Here is a 21,876-nt window from a genome sequence, read left to right on the forward strand (position 1 = left end):
GATTCTGACTGAATGGGGCTGGCATGAGGCCTGGGGATCTACAATGAACAGGTACCGCAGGTGGTCCAGGAACTACATTTTGTAAAAGACTGATGTGGCTTTCAACGGATGTCTGTCTCTCTCTGGCAGGCTGTGAGCAGTCTGAGGGCAGGGCATATACGACTCTTCTCACACTCACACATGGGGTGGATGAATGAAAGCTGACATTGATTGAGTGCCTCCTATGTGCTTGGCACTGTTTTAAATACTCTACGTGCGCGATCTCATTTAATTCTCCCAACAGCTCTGTGAGGTAGGTAGTATGATGAACCCCACTTCACAGATGAAGAAACTGAGGCGCAAAGAGATTAGGCATCTTACCCATGAGTAACAGAGCAGGGATGGTCAATGGATGAATGAAGGAATGAATGAATGAATAAGAGAAGAGGAATGATGCTCTAACAGGTAGGCTTTAGGTTACATGTTTATAGAGCTGTCTCTGGTGCCAGGTGCTGAGGGACTGAAAGGGAACGAGATGGGGGGGGGGCTCAGGTGGTGGGAGAGGGGCAGGAGCTGGCTGGTCCATACCTTGCAGCCCTCACAAGTGATGCAGCGGTAGTGATAACCGGTTGCCTTGTCCCCACACACGACACACTGCTCGTCTTTGTCCAGGTAACTAGGGATATACCCTGGGAGGGAGGAAGGGAGGCAGGCAGGCAGGCATGGCTTGGGCCCCAGCAAAGAGGCTCCTACGCTTTCTCCATCCCCCAGCTTTTCCTTCCTGGCCCATCCCCTGGCCCAGCTTCCCTGAAGGGTTCTTGGCCTCCAGGTAGAATCCTGGAGACACACGAGAGGTCATCTCGTCCAGCCCCTTCCCTAAAGATAACCAGAATCCCAGTTCTTCCGACTGCCCAGTTAGGGCTTTTCTCTTGCTGCATCCAAGGGGCAGGGGATATGGGAGAAGGAGCAGCCCCCGCCAGCAGCAGCTGGCCTCAGGGACCTCAGGCAAGAGGGTTACGTGAGAAGGGAAGAGGCCCTTCCTGACCAAACCCATCCTCAAAGGGCGAGGCGCGCCTCGCATCTCCCCTCTCATCCCAGACACATCCTTCCCAAGCTCTCTCAGAGGCTCTTCCCACGGGACACAGGAATTGCGGGTGCACGCCCAGGCCCCGGAAGAGCCCTGGCCTGGTTTGCTGGGGTTCAGGGTGGGGAGGAAGAGCACACGCAGCCAGGCTCACCTGACATGCTGGTTTTCAGGGAACATTGGCCGTTCTTTCTTTTTCGCTTTCCATCTGGTGACCTGGCACTGGATGGGGGCAAAGTGGGCAGAATCAGAGAGCAGTCCTTGGGCAGCCCCCTTCTCATTCAACAGGCTGAGGTCTTCCCCCAGGCCCGACTCCCTCCAGCTCGGGTCCTCGTTCTACCTCCCACCCCCAGGTCAGCTGACAAAACTGGAAAAGGTCTGGCTATCTAGAAGCTTTGGGTGAGAGATAAGGGGCTCGGCTGGGGCACAAGCATGATCTAGGGCCCCCACCTATATACACACATGAGCACGCGCTACAGGACCTTCGGCGCCCATCGTCTCTAAGATAGCCACCTATTTAAGCTTTCAGTACATGACACACAAGCAGAAAGAATCTTCAGGACGGGCTTAAAGCGATGCAAGCTTTCGAATACACACGTACATCTGCACCGTAAGACTAGCGCATATGAAGAGCTACGCCGCCTGCCGTTTAAACCCAAGCACAGTTAAATAAGCAGCAGGCTCTACCATCTCTATCTATGCGACTTTCAGGGCTTTCTCAAATGTGTTATATGACCTCTAGGGTATGCCCACGTGTTACACAACCCTCCGGACAGGCACCTAATAATACCATGCCCCTCCCCCCGCCAGTGAACATGTCGCTTGATTTTCAGGTCACAGCCACAGTGGCCCACTAGAACCTAAACCAAGTATAATATGGGAAAAGGAGGGGACTTCCACGGCCACTCTGTCCACGGCCTCCATTTAACAGAGCAGTAAACCCAGGCCCCACTGGTGCCTGGTGACACTGTGTGCTAGAGTCAGAGCCGCGACAAGGACCCCAAGCCTCGCCAAATAAGGAGTTAGCAACCCCCCAGCCCCTGCACACATATGTCGCCAGCCTCCCCACATACGTGTTACATAACCTTGGCACACACAGGTTACATAAGCCTTCTACATGCACACACGGATTGTATAACCTCCCGCCCCCACCCTGTGTGTGGCATGTTGCAGGGCCCTACCCCCGACTCCCCAGCCTGATGCAGCTCCCAGCACACTGACACAGTGACCTTGGCCAGGGTCACAGTCACAGGGAGCTCTGTGCTCTACATCCCCTGGGGATTACCCGGTCTGGTTTCTACACCGGTTGGAGAATCACATCTCCCCCTCCTGCCTCCGGAGGGGGGTGGGTGTAGGGGACCTCCCCCAGCCCAGTTGAGCTGCGGGTCTTTAGCAATTAGCTAGACGCAAAGCCTCTGGGTGCAGTCCCAGAGACAGCCACAAGGTGGCGCGGGGACATGGGGGAGGGGAGGCTGACGGGGAGGGGCTGCAGTCCTGGGGGACAGGAACTAAGCATTCCCGCCTTTCTCTGAATTAGGAGCCGACCCTCCCAGACCCATGGAAGTGTGGGCGGGAAAGAACAGGGGCTGCAAGTGACAGCTTCACGATGACAGGCCAAATCTTTTTTCAGAGCCCCCCTGGGGTGAGGCTTGGGGAGGGGGGGATACCCCCATTGCCCTACCCAACTGCCAGCCCCATCCACTTCCTCCACCCCTCCAGGGACCCAATCTTGGGCCCCAGGGCTTTGCCTGGCCAGGCCTCCGGCCTCCTGGCTCAGGATCTGGTCTCCTAGGCAACGGCCACACTGCTCCCCAGAGCACCCCTCCCCCACCCTCTCCCTGGCCATAGGCACAGGCTGTACCCAGCTCCCAAGGCACCACGCCAACTGAGACCGAGCTCTGTGCCACTTGGAACTGATGGGAGAGGCAGAGACCCTCTGGACGCCCGAAGCGCAATGCGGATCATAGGGAACCCATCCCCAGCTGTGTGTGCAGGGCTGATGCTTCCTCCACGTGGGAGCAAATCTTCAGAGCTGGCATTCACTTCCACTTCCTGGGAGGAGCCCCATGGCATTGCCCGCCCTTGCCCATGAACAAGGAAGAGCTTGTGAGGCTCCCAATATGTTCCAAATATAAGCGTGAGTTGTGATCAACAGTTACTGGTGCATGGTGCCCTGAAATGCCATGTCACACGCACCATGGCTTCTGGACCTCACACTAGTGGTCAGACGTGAAGAGGCTGGGAGGGAGAGGAGGAAAATGGCCAGGCTGTTTGGATTCCACATGCTCAGGTGAGGGTGGCTGAGGGGAAGCTGGGGGGCATTGGAGACTCCGAGCACTGACAAGGGAGGGGCCGCATGCCTGCTGCCTGTAATTACTCTGTGCTGCACGCCCTCCCCCTTTCAAAACGGGCATCTCTCCCTCCAGGTGCCTAATTCCCAGCCACATGGGAACATGACCTCATCTCCTGGGCAAAGGTAGGCAGCAGGCTTGCCGGCCTCAGGCCCATCCCCCCAGGGGTGCTAAAAGGCCCAAGCTCAGTGCTCTCTGGCCCAGCCCAGCGACTGCTGCACGACACCTAGTTGCCGGACCCATTACCTGTTCTCCTCTGGGTCTGACCCACACTCCACCTTGCTTGGCTTCTGTTCCATTCACTTCAATTCCATCCAGGATGCCCTCCAGCACGCCAAGAGACTGGGGTGGGCACACTGGCCCCCCCGGCACACCCACAGGCCACCCACCCCCCGCCACCCAGGCCCTAGGGCACAGCACCCATGGTGCCCGCCTCAGCACTTGGCCTTTCACACCATGCCCTGCACCCCAAGGGGGGAGCGGGCGGTGAGAAGGGGGCCAGGGAGTGGCAGGTGGTAGGGCTGGGGGGCAAGCTGAGTCTGTGGGGGGGGTCCTGGGCTGGGGGAGTAGCTTCGGAATCTTGTCCTGTCCGGAGGTCCCTGCAGAGAGAGGAGAGAGGCAGGGATAAGGCGGCGCCGTGGTGGGAGGAGGTGAATAGGATTCCTTCGGCGCCAACATTTTGGGCTCTTGGGGCTTATCACGAGATGGTGGTAGGCATGGAGGGAGGGCAGGCATCGGGAGAGGACCGGGAAGCCCTTCGGCTCGACAGACAGCAGGCAAGGCTGGAGATTCACATCCCGGTCCCCAGACATGGAAAGGGATGGAGGGAAAGAATGAGGTAATCCACGTAGCACGTCTCAAGCCTCACAGTCAAGCAAGGGCCTGGCCCCTTCATACGCGTCTATTACACATCAGCCCTTGTTACCACCCCTCAGCCAAGGTGTCGTTAGTATCACAGGGAAAGAAGTGACCAGAGATGGAGTTCCCTCCGTGGCTCAGCAGTTAACGATCCCGGCTGGGATCCATGAGGAGGCGGGTTCGATCCCTGGCCTCACTCAGTGGGTTAAGGACCCGGTGTTGCCGTGAGCTGTGGTGCAGGTCGCAGACGCGGCTCAGATCCCGTGTTGCCGTGGCTCTGGTGGAGGCCGGCAGCTGGAGCTCCGATTGGACCCCTCGCCTGGGAACCTCCATGTGCTGAGAGTGTGGCCCTTAAAAAAAAAAAGAAGAAGAAGAAGTGACCAGAGATGAGCAGCTTTCATTCAGCCCAGGCATGGGGGGGGTCCCGGTGAAGGAAGTGTGAGCGCCCACCTGAGGGCCTCAATGGAGAGGGATGCTGAAAAGAGCAGCCAGCCGACCTCCCCTGCTGCTGGCCGACTTAGGCCTCTCCAACCCCGGCCCCCCAAGGAGCTTCCCATACAAGGTCCCAAGTCACACTTCCCAGTCTGAGGACCAGACTTCCCAGTTGGTTTAGCTGAGCTGCCACCCACTGGGATGGACAGGGAGGGCGAGAGGAAACCAACAGGCATTAAGGGAATAGAGAGTATATGTCCACCCAGGTGGGCATCAGAACTTCGCAGGTGAGAAAAAGAAGCCTCGGAAAGCTTGCCCGTTCACTCAAGTTCACACAGCTTGCAAACAGCCTGCCGCCAATGCTAGCTTTGTTCTGCCAGCTGGGGTCCAGGGCACCGCCCACCTGGGCCGACCATTCCCTCCAGGTTTGCACCTCTGACCCTAGGCTACACACCTGAGGCTCGGTGACTGCCCACCCAGGCAGGTGTGGGCACGTGAGAGGGGCCAAGAGGCGCAGCTCCCCACACACAACCTCCCTCCTGTGGCTGCTTCCCCAGAGACCTTGCCCCGGGGGCCCCCAGGCCCCACCCCCAGGAACTGATAAGGAGCCAGGATGGGAGGGGAAAGGAGAGATAAGCCAGGCCATTGGGCAGGGCCGGCGGGAGCGGGAGCGGGACAGGGCCTCTGCGCTCAGGCCAGCCCCCCGCCTGGGGAGCCCGGCAAGAGTGCAGAAGCGTGGTCCATTCTGCCTTTGATCCTCGCACCGACCAGGACCGGGCACTGGGGGCCGGACAGGAGACACTGGTGGGGGGGGGGTGTGCGAGCGGGGAGCCTAAGCCCAGGGAGCCGTCAAGAAAGTAGGTCAAGTTTTTCTTGGCTTGTGGAGAAATTCCTGTTATAAATTTATAATGGCGTAGCCAGCCCTGAGGGGTGGAGGTGGGGGAGACAGAATGGGTGGGGATGCCCAGGGCCTGGGCACCGGGGCCGGGCCGGGCTGCTCTCGGCCAGAGCAGTGAGGGGTAGGGGGGCCCTGGGGCTGTCGCGGGGGTGGGGCTGGACAACAGAAGACTATTTTCTGTCGCCTCTGTTTCCCCTTCGCTCTTCGTTGTTGCCCCGGGAGGCTGCCTTTGGTCAGGTCCTTCTGCATCTGAATGTCTCTCTCTCTCTCCCCCTCGGGTCTGGGTGTCTCCCCCCAGCCCCAAGGCTGTGCCTCAGTGCTTAGCACACCCTGGCTGTGGTGCTGCCCCCGCCTGTCTCCTGCCCACCTGGCATGCTGCCACCACTTGTTTACAGAAGCTGGAAAAATCCACTCGCCAGCCTGAGGCCCCAGCGCCCCCGGGGAGGGGAGGAGGCAGGCACAGGAGTGGGCATGCTGAGAGGGGCAGCCCTGCGGAGCGGGCCCTGGGGGCAGGCGAAGTGGGCCAGGCTGTGGGGAATGGGTGTCAGCAGTGGCTGGCGGGCCTGGGCCAGGCAGGGAACACCAGCGGCCCCCCGCAGGGCCTGGGCAGCTCCTGCTCCAGGCCAGAGCTCTGGAGGACCCCCTCCCCCCTCCCTCCTGCCACTGCCAGTTGCTACAGGGCACACCTGGGGCAGTGCCAACCTAAGCTACCATGTTTATTTTCCCTTCCCCCTCCCCGGCCCAGCCTTAACTCCAAATGTGTCTGGGCGCTGCCAGGGGCTTGCACGTGCCTGCTGGGGGTGGGGGGGGCGGCTCCCACTCTGCCCCACCTCTGTGCTGGGCTGAAAGTTGCCTGATGTCTCTCAGTGCCGCCCAGGCTCCGATGAGCCCCTGGTAGTGGGTAGTGGGCAGAAGGGCAAGGTGCTGCCCTCGCCACTTAAGGCATCCACGCCTGGCACCGACCAAGAGGCTGGAACCCTTGGGGACTCCTTGGGGACTCCTGGCTGTCTCTCTGGGGACATACCTGGGCCTCTGAGGCGACAGGGCGAGCAGAGGACCCAGCACATGGGGAGGCACACAGCCCGGAGCCGGGGTTAGCTGTGGGCAGAAGGTTAGCAGCGAAAGGGGGCGGGGCAGGGATACCCATCCCGAAGGGCCGGTGGCCTCTTTCCCCTCCTCCTGGAGTCTTATTCAAGTCCCCAAGCTCCCGCCTGGCACATCTCCCTGCCGAGGAAGAGGCGCAGCCCCCAAGGAGGCAGAGGGGGTGGAGCTCTGGGGTTCGAAGCCTGGGCTGGACAGCCGCACGGCAAGACCCACCTGTCGGCTGGCCTAGCCACCCACTCCTTTGTCAGATAAGAGCTGCCGGGTGGCAGTGTGGGCAAGGTGCCCACGGAGGGGGAAGCATTTCATTAAGCTTAAGTGCTTCTGCCACGGGGGGACAGAAACAAGAGGCCACTGCGGCATCCACGGGCCCTGTGCCAGGTTCCCCGCTGCTGGACTGGCCCACTCCGCAGTCCTGCCAACCCCAGGGACGCCCCCAGAGGGGACTCTCTGCCCCTGATCCCCCCCCCCAGAATCTAGCCCCCAATTCTCCACACACCACTCTCCTGAGTGACAGCGCCCGGCTCCAGCCCCACCTCTCCGGGGCCCCTGAACTTTGTCCTTAAAGCTCTAAGGAAAGCCCAGCCCTCCTCCTTGCCAACCAAGGAGGGGAAAGACACACACATAAGGGGGGGGGCTGAGAAAAGGGGAGAAAGAGGAGGAGGAGAGGAGTGAAAGGGAGGATGGGGAAGAAGGAAGGAAAAGATGTGGAGGGGCAGGAACAAAGAGATGGGCGGGGGGATGGGGGGAGAGCCACGGACGACAATGGCGTGGAGGGAGAGGAAGAGAGGCGGCAGGGGGATGGGGCAGGGAGAGAAGGGTGAGGGAGAGAGGAGGACAGGGAAGGGGAGGAGGGACAAAGAGAGAAAGGTAACAAAGAAAGATGGGTGGGGGTTGCTTCATGCCCCGCCTAAGTCCCACCTCGTGGAGGCTGGGGGGGAGGGGAGAGCAGAAATGGTTTCCACGGTGACAGCTGGTTCTTGGTGGCCTGGCATGTGGGCTATTAATAGTGCTGTGGGGAGGTTCACACCTCCCTCTCCCCTTCCCCTTGGCCTGCTGCTGGGGTAGGGGAAGATATGTCGCCCCTGCTCCCCATTATCTGGCACTGATGCCCGATGCCCTGAGTGCACACCACGGGGGCCAAGAAGGGTGACGTGAAGGGGCCCAGGTGGCCCCTGTAGCCCAAACACACGCGCACGGGCATGCACAGGCAAACACAGGCATCTGTGTGCAGACGCAGCCGCCTGTGCCAACGTGGGCTCCCATGGGCAGCCACAAGCACCCACAGCCCCTGAGAGTCTGGTGAGGGTAGAGGCTGCAGCAGCAGCAACGCAGGCCCCCACACCGAGGGGCTGAGGTCTGCCAGTGCTGGGGCCTCTTTCTCCTCTCCCAGATCCCCTGTTGTTCTACTCTCAGGTATGGGCTGAGCAGGGACTGCCCCACCCAACTCGCTGTTATCCTGGTGCCAGGAGAGCGAGGAGGAGTGAAGAAGGGAAGGAAGGTTCTACTTGGCAGGTGTGAGATGGCAGAGGAGTACACAGACGCAGGCACCAGCTTGGCAGGCGGGAGGGAGCGTAGGGGTGGGAAGCAGCACTCTTCGGTGGGCTCTCGCTGGGCCCCCAGGAGATGGGATTCTGGAGCTTAAGGGCAGTGACCCTGAAGTCTGATCTCCTGGCCATTGTGGGGTCTTGGAGGCTAGAGAATGGGAGATGGGGGTGGAGGACAGAATATAAGGGGAAAGACTGGTTACTTAAACAAAAGGATCCTCTCCCCCCAAAAGAATATAACAGGAAACTCACCCCTGCAGGTCAGAAGCAGAAAGACATAAACAGCAGCCTTGACTTGGGCCAGATGCCCAGTATGAACATCAAAGATTGTGCTTCCCAGCAGCCCCCCCCCCCCCCCCGCCACCTCACCCACCTGCTGCTCTCCTGTCCCTCTTCCCACCCCAGGCCAGCTCCAGTCAGGCGTCAAGGTGGGTGCCCAAGTCTAGGGCTCACCTCCATGCCCCATGCCTAGTGACGATGGCTGTGTCCCCATCCATGCTCAAGAGCTCAACCCCTTCCCTGCCAACCCTCAGAACTTCGTGTCCCCGGCCCCAGTTCCCCGCGGGAATGAGGAGGGGGGTCCAAATAGCCAAGAAGGCAGAGCTTGGAGCACCCCCCCCACCCGCTGGACATGGCACAGGCTCCCCCCCTTCCCCCCCCAGCAGCCAGCGGGTAATCGGAGCTGGGAGCTGGGGCAGCTGAAGGCTGGAGGCATGAATGTCACGGGGCCAAGGCTCTCACTGCAGATGGCATCGTGGGCACAGGGCTCGGGGTCCTCCCTTCCCCACTCCCCTCTTCCAAGGAAGAAGCTGCAGAGACAAGTTGTCTGCCAGCCCTGGGGAGCACCGCCCCGAAGGGAAGGGAATGGTGGAGGGGAAGAGAAAAGCAGAGATGTTCTCCCAGGCACCCAGAGAGGCGGGAGATAGCCCCCACCCAGGCAGAACTGGCAGAGACGGGGAGGGGGGAGCCGGAGCGGGTGATAGAGAAGCGGGGAGAGAAGAGCCGGGAAAGGGAGGGAGGGAATGGGGAGAGAGGGAGGAGGAGGGGGGAGAGAGAGAGTGAAAATTGTGTGTGTGTGTGTGTGTGTGTGTGTGTGTGTGAGAGAGAGAGAGAGAGGAGAGGGAGAGGGAGGGAGGGAGGGAAGGGGGGAGAGGGAGAGAGAGCGTGTGAGCGAGCAAGTAAATGCAGCTCAGTCTCCCGCACACACACGGACACGTGCAGACACACACACTCACCCCGCATGCGCAGAGCCGCGGGCTCCGGGTACCCCATTCCAGCAGATATTCAGAGCCTTCCCCAGCCCACACATGCACAAAACACGCACACATGGATGCGCACACAACACACCCACTCACTGATGTGTACAAAAAACGCCAATAGCCACCAAAGCCTCAGTCCCCGTTCCCCTTCCCTCGCCCACACGCCTGGATAAAAGAGAAAATGAAACAGGCAGCTAAGGCTCTGGGAGCCAGGAGCTCATCTCTTCCTTACGAGAGGAAGAGAGGAGGAAGAGGGCTGGGGGCTGGGTCCAATCAGGCTGCTCTTTGCCACTGCTGGGGGTGTGGCTGTGCCTTTGGCCCGAACCTTTAACCCCAGTCCCTGGTGCCCAGATTGCGTGCCCACTTCCAAAGGAGAGGAGCAAGGGTAGCATTTTCTTTGCTTTCTTTCTCCTTTTCTTTTCTTTCTTTCTTTTTTTTTTTGGCTACACCCTCGACATGTGGAAGTTCCTAGGCCAAGGATCAGACCCAGTGCTACAGCAGCGACCGGAGCTGCTGCCGTGACAACAGCAGATCCTTAACCTGCTGAGCCACCAGGGAACTCCAAGGATAGCATTTTCTGAGTGCCAATATGTTCCATCTTGCTACCCTTTACCCAGAGAAGGTCTTCTTTTTTCTGTCTTTTTAGGGTCACACCCACGTCATATGGAGGGTCCCAGGCTAGGGGTCAAATCAGAGCTGTAGCTGCTGGCCTATGCCACAGCCAATGTGGGATCCGAGCAGCATCTGCAACCTATACCACAGCTCACAGCGACGGCGGATCCTTAACCCACTGAGTGAGGCCAGGGATCGAACCCGCAATCTCATGGTTCCTAGTCGGATTCGTTTCCGCTGAGCCACAGGGGAAACTCCTACCCAGAGAACTTCTGACCCCTCTCTTGGTGCCCCAGGGAGGAGGCCAAGCAACACCATAGGCCTGAAAACCACATGCTCCCCAGCACACGCCAGCCCCAGATGTCTCTGTGAAAGACTGAATATGGTCTCTGGTTCCAAGGGGCATGTGTATCCCCACCCCGGACTGTTCCAGGCCCTGGGAAGAAAGGGGCATCCATGGGCGTTGCTCACTGTGCCAAGATGCAACACAGAGTGACCACAGGCGTCCTCCCAATTATGTTATCAATGCTCACTCTGCCTGAAGTGGGCACCAACCTCTCCAGATTATAAAAACCCAGGCCCAAAGTCAGCAACCAGAGAAGGGCCAAAACCCACCCTCCCACCTCCCAGCCAGTGCTCTTTCCACTGTGGTCGAGCTTGCCTCCCTTCCCAAGAGGCACAAAAGCCCCCCAGGCACCTCTGCAGCCATGAAAACTAGTTGAGATTAGACTCCCCCCTCCAGAGGCTCCCCAGTGACCCACCCAGCGACCCATCAGAGGCATGCCCTCATTGTCCTGGGGTAGGGAGCTGTATATAAAGGGATTTGGGTGGGGGTGGAGAGGAGTCTTAACACCAGGCTCAGGAAGGGAAAGAAGCAACCCAGGCCAGACCCTGGATCTCGGGTGCCACACCCAGCACTGTCTTAATTCAGCACCACCACCTCCACACTAATGCCTCCTCTGTGAGGAGAAGTGGGTTTTCGTTGAGGGATCAGTGGTAGGTAGCTGAGATGCTGGGTCCCAGGGGAGAGGAAGGGGCCACACTCTACACTTACGAAGGGAGAGGGGTCGTGGAGAGGAGCCCACTTTCCCCGACTCCCAGTGCTCAGACTTGTCCCAACAGAGATGCTGTGATGCCCAAACATTCATGCCTTTGCCCCTCACTAGGGAGGTGTGTCCCAGGCTGAGATGCCAAGGGCTCCTTTTGAGAAGTAGCAAAAACGGGGCGGGTCAGAGGAGGGCGAGGCAGAGGGGTTCCAGGCTGCAAAACCCATGGGGGAGAGAGAGGTGACTTCGAGGGTGGCGAGGCTAGAGATCAGGAACGATCCTGCTACCCACCCCTCAGCCCATCCCACTCCTGTGATGTCTTGGCGATCTAATTCTTCACCAAGCTTCTCCCAGACATCCGGGAGGCCCCAGACCCACAGACTTCCTCATGGCGACAGCTAACACATACAATGCTTGGTATGCACCGGGCACTTCTGAAAGCATGTGACGTGCTCTGACTCCTTGTATCCTCCAAAAGCTGAATGAGGTAGGTATTTCCATCTTCAGTTCAGAGGTAAGGCAAGGGAGAGGTTAAATCACTTGCCCAGGATTGTACAACCTGCAAGGGGCAGAGCTGGGATTCAAACCTAGGCAGTCTAGCTCCAAAAAAAAAAAAAAAAAAAAAAAATCCCTGCTTTTAACCATTACGGCAACATCGCCTGCTAAAGGAACAATAAATACCTTGTGCTTTCATCCAGCTCCGTGTGCCCTGTGACCTGGCCTCAGTTTCCCTTTCTGTAGCAGCCGTGGATTCTCTGTGGCAGAATCCCTGCCAGTGCCACTGCCTCATCCATCACTGAGGCCACAGTGAGAGGGCTGCATGGCCAGAAATGGTCGGCGCCCCCTACTCGAATCCCCTCCCTGGAAGAGCCACCCCTTCCGCCACTCCAGCCTGGAGTCAGCACTCATGGGAGAGGCCCTCGCTCAGCCCCACACAAAGTCTGGGCAGCTGTACCCTCAGAACCAGGCTCTGAGGCTGGGCAAAGCGGACACAGCTGTTGGGCATCTCTGAGGTGGGTCTCAGCTGCCAGGGGTGTGGAGAAAGGCCATTGTGAGTCCTGCCACGGACTGGCTCAGCCGGGTCCTGCCAACTCCCGCCACTGCCCAAGGGGGCCATTCTTTTCCAGCGGGTCACACTATAGCGGGAGCCTCCTCGCTGGGCCTGTCGGGGAGCTAGCTAACTCAGCCTGCACACCCAGGCCTTCCAGCCAGCTGGGGTCCCCCTGGCTGAGCCTGCCCGCCTGAGAGGTCAGCATGGGCAGGGGCTGACCCCCTTCCCTCCCCCCAATTCCCGCCTGCCCCCCCAAACTTGCTGGCCGCTGCAGCTGTGGCTGCAGCACTGAGGAAGCGCAGGATGTCCTGAGCAGCCAGCCGAGCCCCCCCCCTCCGGCCCCCCACCCCAACCTCTCGCTGACCCCAGAGGCAGGACAGGCGGCGGCCGAGGGGCGGGGCCTGAGTATTAACAACTGGAGAAGAATGAAGAACATCACTGCCAGTTCCCAGCTCGGAGAGAGGAGGCTGGGGCAGAAACGGAGACCAGAAAGGGGCTCCTTGGCGGCGGCGGCGGGGGTAGGGACCCGGGTGAGAGAGTTTCCGACTGAAACAAGGAGAGGGAGGAGAGATACGGTGCGACAGGGCCACAGAGAGTCGGCGTTGGAGAGAAATTCCAGGTCAAAAATACACATCAGTCACCCAGACACTCACCAGCATACAGCCTCCTAAGGGAGGCTTCCAAGTTTAGACAGGAGGGCAGCGGTGGGAAAGGGGGCCAGACTCAACGGTGAGAGGCGGGAACTCAGCTAGAGGCAAGTGAGCATCCCCAGGGAGGGCTCAGACAATGACAGGTGGCTGCTAGGTGCCCTCTGTGCTCCTGGGGTGGGGACAGGGACTGCTTCCCAGGAATCAGGTCTCCCCAAGACCCCCCTCCCCTCGGCAGTCAGGATCATCCCAGCTGCCAAGTCGCCGGACACTGCTGCAGGCCCAGGACTCGGCCCTCTAGAACCCCCCTACCCCCTACACTCTCTGCTCAAATTTCTCAGTCCCTCACAAGAAAAAAGAGCCTTGGAAAAAAAAAGAAGACAGGAGGAAGCTTGAGGGGAAAAGTCTACGCCTATGCATGCATCCAGGGGTGTGCCTGACTGCACAGTTGCAGTGGGTGCATCTGGGGCTGCAGATCTGGGACTGTGTGGACCTGAGTCCTGTGAATCCTGCTGCACCTGAGTCCTTGGGACTGTGCGCAAATGAATGCACCTGTGTCTGCAGTTCCCACAGTCAATCAATTAACAAGTGTTTACAGAGCACTTCCTGTGCTCGGCTCTGGGTGGGTTCCAGAGCTCTTCCAGAGCTTCTCCCAGGTCTCAAGGAGCTCATCATAGCTTAGAGTGGGATGACAAATGAGAGACAGGGAGAACGTTATCGTGAACGCATGCCTTACACCATTATGGAAGAGTCTTTTCACCCAGGCAAATTTAATTTTCCTGGGAGCAGGGGTTCTGCTGTATACAGAACCTCAGAGATTCCCCAGGAAGAGTCCAGGCAAAGACTTGTTGCTGAGTTGTGTGTACGTGTGTTGATGTGTAACTGCGTTTGCGTTTGACTGAGTGACAGCGACTGTCACGGCAAGGCGATGATGCCTGTGTGACTGGGCTCATGCGAGCACGTGTGTGCCTGTGAGTGACAGGGTCTTTTGTAATGTGAGGCTGTGTGCAATTGCTCTGTGTTCATGCATGCGTGCAATAGTGACTTTTTCTGTGTGGGTGACGACGACGACGCCTCCTTGCCCCCTTGTGTGACAGCATCTCCGTGTGACCCCGTGCGTGGGTATGTGCATGGGTCGGTCTCCCTGCTCTCGGTCTCCTGTGGGTGTGTCCCACCCCTCGGAGCTCCCCTGTGCAGCGGCAACCTGCCTCTTGCCTTGTCCCCATGTGGGTGTGTCCAGCAGCTCCTGTCCTTGAGTCTGCCTAGGTGTCCCTGGGTGTACATGTGGCGGTCCCGTGTGAACATATCTCTGTGGCTGCATGCCACATGTGCTTCCCCCCTCATCTTGGACAACAGCCCCCTTCATCCCTTCCCCCTCCTGGGGCCAGAGCCAGCACTGAGGGGTGGGCTGCCATCCCACTGGCTTTCCTTCTGCAACCTCCTGGAAACATGTGGCCCTCTCCATTGCCCTAATAATCCCCCACCCTTCCCAGGCTCTTCTTTCACACCCGGACAAGCCAGGGCCCCAGGCAGAGAAGGGGCACCAGAGACACGTTGCAAGGGGAGGGAAACAAGGGGTGGCACACACAACACAGGTCCACTGCTCCCACTCTTCCCCAACCACCCTAGCTTGCAACTCTCCTAATCGTCGAGGGACCCTCAGATACAGCGCCCCCCAACACCCCCCCCCCCGCTACACCCACACCCACCCCCAGCCGCGTTTTTGCAATTAGGAGTGTTGCAACCAGAGAGCCATGTTCAATAGGGGAGGCGGGTGAAGTGGGGGGGGGGACTTCCTTCTCCCCGGGCCCCTGCAAGCCCACCCCCCTCCACGGCACTCCCACCGCCCTCCGCAGCTGGAGGCAGCTTTGCAAAGGCCACTCGGCCTCGGCCTGGGAGGCTAGGGGTGGGAGCTGGGGGGGCAGGCCTCCGGCGCACCGTAAACAAACCGCGGCGCGGCGGGCGGGGGAGCTCCGGCGGCCGGCAGCGGGGCCCGGCCCGGGAATGCGCAGCGGACGGGCGGGACAGAGGCCGGGCGGGCCCTCGAGGGGGAGGCCCGGACGCCATCTCCGCCGGCGTACCCCGGGGCCCACCGACCTCCCAGCAACACCTCCCTTCCCCAGGGCGTAAGTTGCAAGCTCCCGGCCGGTGACAGGGTCACAGGGGCGCCCGGGAAGGCTGAGGCTGGCGGCCGGTACCCCCTGGGCGCCCCCGGCCCGCCTGGGAGCTGGCCAGAGAGCCCCGCGGCTTTGCATAATCAATCGCGAGGCATTTGCATATTAATGCCCCCTCGCTCCCTCCCCCTTACCTCGGCGTGGCGCGCTGGACCGGGCTGGGCAGCGACGCGGGGGTCTCAGCGCCCCGTGCCGGGGGCGTCCATGGGGGGCCGGTGGGGCCCGGGCCGCCCGCCTCCTGCGCCCGGGTGTGAGTGCGAGTGAGCGCGGGGGGGCGGGGGGCGAGTGTGGCGGCCCCGCGGCTCCTCCGGCAGAGGCGGCGGCCGCTCTTGGCTCCTCCCTCCCCCGCCCCGCTCTGGCTGGGGCTCGAGCTCGGCGCGCCCGGCCAGCTCGCGGCTGCTCCCTGCAGGCCGCCTCGCCGCCGCCGGCCGCCGCCGGCCACCGCCCCCCGCCCCCGCCGCGCCCCGGGACCCGGGCCAGCCGCCCGGCCACCCCTCGGCTGCCTCTGCCCCCGCCCCGCCTGCAACTCGCCCGCCCCACTCCAGGCGACTCCGGCAGGAGTGGCGCTTGGTGACATATTTTGGAAGAGATGTCATTTAAAAAATAGCCTTTGCTTGCTGGAAGAACTGGAGGTTTGGGGTGGGGGGGGTTGCACCACGGGGATGGAGAAGGGGGTATCCTCGAGCCGCCTGCACCTTAGAAGGCGAGGAGACAGTCTGAATACCAAACCCCAGGAGGTTTAGAGTTAGTTTCTGAGTCTGGGTCCCTTGTCTGCCAGTAACTCACTGTGTGACCTTGAACAAATCACCACCTCTCTGAGGTGGCAAAGCTTCCTCAACCTGAAAGTTTGAGGACGGTGCAACCTTAAACCTTAAGGTCCTTTTAACGTGCATCATCCTATTTTTTTTTTAATCCTTTTGGAGGTTTGCTTCTCCACTACCCCCCCTTGCGCTCTCATTTCTAACATCATTACCTGATCCGCTGCCTTCTCTTTCAAAAATGTCACCCCAATATAGGCTTTTTCTATTCACTGACACCAGTCATTTCCTCAACAATCTGGTCCTCTTGCTGAGCTGGGGACGGGGCAAGGCTTGCCCTGCCCCCTCAACTCTCAGCTTCACACAGGCCATTTTTCCTCCCACATTTGCCCCACCCACATCCAAATATCCAGGGCCCATTTAAAGAGGAGGGTGGGCTGCATAAAAACGAATCCCCTGGAGTTCCCCTGATGGCTCAGCGGAAACGAATCTATCATCCATGAGGATGCAAGTTCCATCCCTGGCCTCGCTCAGTGGGTTAAGGGTCCAGCCTTTCCGTGAGCTGTGGTGTAGGTCGCAGACGCAGCTCTGATCTCAGGTTGTTGCGGTTGTGGTGTAGGCCAGAGGCTACAGCGCCGGTTCAATCCTTAGCCTCCATATGCCATGGGTGCGGCCCTAAAAAGACGACAACAACAACAAAAAGGATCCCCTTCCCCAAAGGAGAGGTCTCCTTCCTGTTAGCCCCACTGCTCATGCACACACGCACACACACACCTGCATTCATGGACATAAAACCAACCCAGTGACGCCAGAGCCCCTTTCATCTCAGGATCTCCCAGCGCCAGGCAGAGCTCTAATTACCCCAGCACCCACCCTGGCCCCGCCGGTTCCCCCGCTGTCATTAGCCCAGTTTTACCAGCGGGGGCCACAGCCTTCCCACGGCTCCCAAGGCCAGGGCGGGGCCCTGTCTTCACAGCCTGCTCTTGGAGAGGTGTGTGTGTGTGTGTGTGTGTGTGTGTGTGAAAAGGACCTGCTCCCAGTTCGTACTGGGCAGAATCACCTGCCAAGTGTGGGGTTCTGAACAACAGCCTAGCAGCATATGGATTTGGGCTGCCCTCACTTACCTTAGTCTCAGCCACCTGCATCTGCAGCCTTGTCGGAGCCACTTCTTTTACAGGGGTATTGGGGTTTGCAGTGCATGGAGGGGAGGGTGCCTCTCTTGGGAGCCCCTGGAATCACTGGGATGAGAAGGGTAGTTGGGATGAAACCCATGGGATGCAGAATGGAGTGTGGTGGTGAGGGGTTTGCACTGGGGGGCGGATACTTGCAGTGTGGAATTGGGGCTGCAGCATGCAGAGTCAGCGTGCAGTAAGTGAACCTGCGGGTTCCGCCTGGGCTCATGGTGGACATACAACAGCTGCAATGTGGGACAGGAGGCTGATGGCGCAGGGTCAGGGCAGAGTGCAGTGGGAGCTGCACTGAGGGTGGCTGTCTGCCAGTTGATGCCCCCTCCTCAGTGATCTGGTCTGGCTGAAACCCCGGGGTGTGGAGTGCTCAGGGTACATGCCATATGGTGTCTGGAAATAGTCTCTTGGGATTGGGCTGCCCAAAGAATTGGGAGAGACTCTCAGTGCATGAGATATATTTCTGAGAAGAGCTACATGTATCCTCTGCAATGGTCAGCCCAGCAAGAACCAGGAGGCAGGGGAAGGGTCTGGCCGTAATCTGGATTAAGGCGGGGAGATGGAGTCCGGGGGAGAAGGTGAAAGTGCTAGGGTTTTTTTCTCTCCTCCACTCTGGCTTTCCCACCACATCTCTTTGATGAAAGGCCCTAAAGTTTTATTGGACGAGGGACATTTTTTTGAAATTCTAGACCCAGAGCCCCAGAAAATGAGGTGCTTCCTGATCCCCCTTTTCTCCCCATGGCCAGAGTGTGCACCTTAAACTCAGAGATCAAATTTCACCATTTCTTTTCTTTTTTTTGTCTTTTTCTAGGGCCACACCCACGGCAGATGGAGGTTCCCAGGCTAGGGGTCAAATCGCAGCTATAGCCGCTGGCCTACGCCAGAGCCACAGCAGCACAGGATCCGAGCCGTATCTGTGACCTACACCACAGCTCATAGCAACGCTGGATCCCTAACCTACTGAGCAAGGCCAGGGATCAAACCGGCAACCTCACGGTTTCTAGTCGGATGAGTTAACCACTGAGCCACGATGGGAACTCCCAAATTTCACCATTTCTATCTTCTCCTTATCTCTCTTCCTTTCCTCATCTTGTTTTTGTTTTATTTCACTTTTTAGGGCCACACCTGAGGCGTATTCCCAGGCCAGGGGTCAAATCAGAGCTACAGCTACTGGCCTACACCACAGCCACAGCAATGTGGGATCCGAGCTGCATCTGCGATCTACACCACAGTTCATAGCAACACCAGATCCTTAACCCACTGAGCAAGGCCAGGGATCGAACCCACACCCTCACGGGTTCTAGTTAGATTTGTTTCCGCTGCGCCACCTCCCTTCCCTCAGCTCTTAATGTGGGCTGTAACAGACCTGGGCAAGGGCAAAGTGAAGGGCGCACGGCCTCCAAAGCAGGCAACTTGCCAGATGCCAAGATGCAGCCCAGGTCTGGGCTTACAGCCCCTGGCTCTGGGTTGCGTCACTCCCGTTCCCACCCCACTCGCCCTGTCTATCCCTGTTTCTGGAAGCTTCTAGCTCAGCTCAGAGTCATTTCGTCCTCAGCTCCTGGCCCCTCTTTGCCATGAAACCCTTCCCGGGGCCGCTCCTCCCATCCCCCTCACCTCCGCTTCAGGGCTGAGTCCAAGGGGAGAGCAGGAGGGTGGGGCGTGAGTGCGATGGGTAGAGACCCTGCAAGGGGATTTGTCTGACGGCCCCCTCCCTCCTAGACTTTGGTTGCCAAGGAGGCAGCAGGAACAGCCTGTTCTCTGGGCTCCCATCGGAGCAGCTATGCCCAGGCCCCTCCCTCTCTTCCTTCTTCCTTCTCTCCCTCCCAGACTGTTGCTAGGAAGCACCCCAAGATTTCTCAAGGGTCCAGAAACCAGGGGATCCAGATAGCTTTCTGAACAGCTTTCCCCAAAGGCTGGAAGCCAAGACCCCACACAGGGTTCTCCCCCCCCCCAATCCCCTGCCAAGAATCCCCGAGCAGTTTGGGGAACAGGGAACAAGGGCTCTGCCCAGCCAGCCCTGAACCTAGTTCAAGGGCCTGGGCCTCAGGAATTCTCCTGCCCATCTCCTTTTGACCTTTTGGGCTCTGGGTGATGTCAGCAAGTGACACCCTTTGACTCTGCAGACACAGCCCCACTTATTGGGGAGTCCTGGAAGATTCTAGAAAGCAGAGGAAACTGAGGTATCACTGACTAAGAGAACCTAAAACCCAGGTATTTCTCCCTCTTATCAATTTTTTAATCAAGAAAAGGTGGTGGTGGTGGGAGTTCCTCTTGTGGCTCTGGAGGTTAAGAATAGGAGTTCCCGCTGTGGCTCAGTGGTAAACAAACCAAACTAGCATCTGTGAGGACAAGGGTTCAATCCCTGGCTTCAATCAATGGGTTAAGGATCTGACATTGCCATGAGCTGTGGTGTAGGTCACAGACACAGCCCGGATCTGGCGTTGCTGTGGCTGTGGTATAGGCCAGCGGCTACAGCTCTGATTCAACCCCTAGCCTGGGAACTTCCATATGGTACACACACATACACACACAAAAAGAACCCAACATAGGTCCACGAGGATGCTGGTTCAATCCCTGGCCTCGCTCAGTGGTTTTAGAATCTGGCATTGCAGCAAGCTGTGTGCGGTGTAGGTCACAGATGAGGTATTGCCATGGCTATGGTGTCTCGGCCTGGCCTACCGGTAAAAAAAAGAAAGAAAGAAAGAAAGCTGGAGGAGTTCCCTAGTGGTGCATTGGGTTAAGGACCCAACATTGTCACTGCTGTGGCTCGAGTTCATTCATGGCCCTTCTGCATGTCATGTCGGGGGTATAGCAAAAAAAGAAATGAAAAAGATAGTGGAAGTGGAGGAAAGAAAAGGGAGTCAGTTCACAGGAGTTGGGGATCAAGTGGCTAGCAGAGCTGAGAGACTGGGCAATTAGCAAATGACTGTCCTGCTAAGAGTAAAGTGGCCACTTATTGCCCCCCATCAATCACTTTTGTCCCATTAGGTGCCCTGGTTATGGGTCACAAAAAAGAGAGCCTGGGAAGTGTTTTGGGCCTGGCTGGGTTTTGCTTTTTTTTTTTTCATTTTATGGCTGCGCCTGTGACATATGGAAGTACCCCCGGCTAGGGGTTGAATCAGAGCTGTAGCTGCTGGCCTACACCACAACCACAGCAATGCCAGATCTGAGCCACATCTCAGAACTACTCCGCAGCTTGTGGCAATGCTGGATCCTTAACCCACTCAACAAGGCCGGGGATCAAACCCACATCCTCGTGGATACTATATCAGGATCTTAACCCGCCGAGGCTCGACAGGAACTCCTGAGCTCTGCTTTTGGTAGATGAGGCCAGATGTGGAAAAAGAAGCAGGCACCTTCTCCAGGTTGTCTTTCAGAGTTTCTTTTATTTTTATTCATTTGACATTTTTTTTAAGGGCCACACCTGTGGCATATGGAGGTTCCCAGGCTGGGGTCCAATCAGAGCTGCTGCAGCTGCTGGCTTACGCTACAGCCACAGCAATGCCAGATCCAAGCTGTGTCTGTGACCTACGCCACAGCTCACAGCCACACCAGATCCCTAACCCACTGAGCGAGGCCAGGGATCAAACCCACAACCTCATGGATACCAGTTGAATCCGTTTCGGCTGAGACATATGCAAACTCTGACTTTTTTTTTTTTTTTGAGCATCGAATACGTGCCATGCATTGGATTCCCTAAGCTTTCTCAGCTTCTGGTTTCATTCCTGCATGGAAGCCCTTCAACCTGCTTTGCTGGGAGGAGAGAGGAGGGGAGGAGCAGGGGGCAGTCTCCTGTACCTACCACGCTGCAGCCCCCTCCCTCCAGGTAAAGGAAACCGTGATGGCACAGACTGGTGTGGAGGCCAAAAGTATAGAGTGGTTCTCAGGGCACAGAGGGAGGGGTGGCTGGCCTTCCTGCCCCACCACTGTCCAGGCCTCAGGATCCCAGCACCCTCTTCAACATGCTGGAGGGTGTGGAGAGGGAAGACATCCTTCAGGGTGTTAGATAGGAAACAGCTAAGAATTGCTTCAAATTCTGCCTTTCGCTGTCCTGGCTGGTCTCAGTGTTTTGGCCATGTCTGTGGCATGTGGAAGTTCCCTGGCCAGGGATCGAACTGGTGCCACAGCCTTGATCCAAGCTGCTGCAGTGACAAGGCCAGATCCCTAACTTGCTGTGCCACAAGAGAGCTCCCTGGCTGGTCTCTTTCTGGGCTTTTCCCGGGGGTGGGGGATCCATAAAGTGTCCCTGAAGGGGGGCTACCTGTAGCCTTCTCCCCTATCTCCCTCTTCCCCAGATACACAAAGAGAGGGGATTTTGATATGGGGACTGGTGGTGGGGGGGGGAGGGAACTGGTTTGGAGCCAGCTGTGCATGAATGTGTGGGAACAACTCGCTTTCTTTCCTCATCCACCTGCTGCCAATTAACTCCCCATAGTGGGGGTGCCCAGGCAAGCTTCCAAAGGAAAACGTTCCAGTTAGGGGAAGGGAACGACTCAGTTTCCCTATCGAGAGAAGGGAAGATGAAACCCTTTGTGTGTGGTATGCTTACCAAGTATTTTAGCATTTCTGGATCTAGACTTGCTAGTTTACCGTATGCATCTTTCCAGCCTAGATAAGGAATGTCCCCATTTCCTTGGGTACCAAAATCCCAATTCCTCATAGCCTCTTACCACACCCCAAGTCCTCACTCTGATCTAGCTCCTTTTTTTTTTTTTTTCTGTCTTTTCTAGGGCCGCTCCCGCGGCATATGGAGGTTCCCAGGCTAGGGGTCTCATCGGAGCTGTAGCCACTGGCCTGGCCTGTGCCAGAGACACAGCAATGTCAGATCCGAGCCATGTCTGCAACCTACACCACGGCTCATGGCAATGCCAGATCCTTAACCCTCATGGTTCCTA

General features: G+C 58.3%; 1 protein-coding gene across 4 annotated transcripts in view; it reads right to left on the bottom strand.

The window, feature by feature from the left end:
- The window catches only part of THRA (thyroid hormone receptor, alpha), a 26,179-nt gene extending 10,806 nt beyond the window's left edge, over window positions 1–15,373 (bottom strand). Inside the window, exons 1-4 of one of the 4 annotated variants that reach the window (XM_021066243.1) lie at window positions 15,174–15,373; window positions 3,661–4,013; window positions 1,218–1,285; window positions 568–668 (exon numbers count right to left, since the gene is read on the bottom strand). In XM_021066243.1, the coding sequence (XP_020921902.1) occupies window positions 568–668; window positions 1,218–1,285; window positions 3,661–3,713 (222 nt within the window). In that variant the 5' untranslated portion in view covers window positions 3,714–4,013; window positions 15,174–15,373. Of the gene's footprint in view, window positions 1–567; window positions 669–1,217; window positions 1,286–3,660; window positions 4,014–5,158; window positions 5,275–9,605; window positions 9,722–15,173 lie in introns of those variants that run through there. The other 3 variants (XM_021066245.1, XM_021066244.1, NM_214190.1) reach the window with 3 other exon arrangements.

This window comes from Sus scrofa, chromosome 12 (genome assembly GCF_000003025.6).
Source record: "Sus scrofa isolate TJ Tabasco breed Duroc chromosome 12, Sscrofa11.1, whole genome shotgun sequence".
NCBI classification, from domain to species: Eukaryota; Metazoa; Chordata; class Mammalia; order Artiodactyla; family Suidae; genus Sus; species Sus scrofa.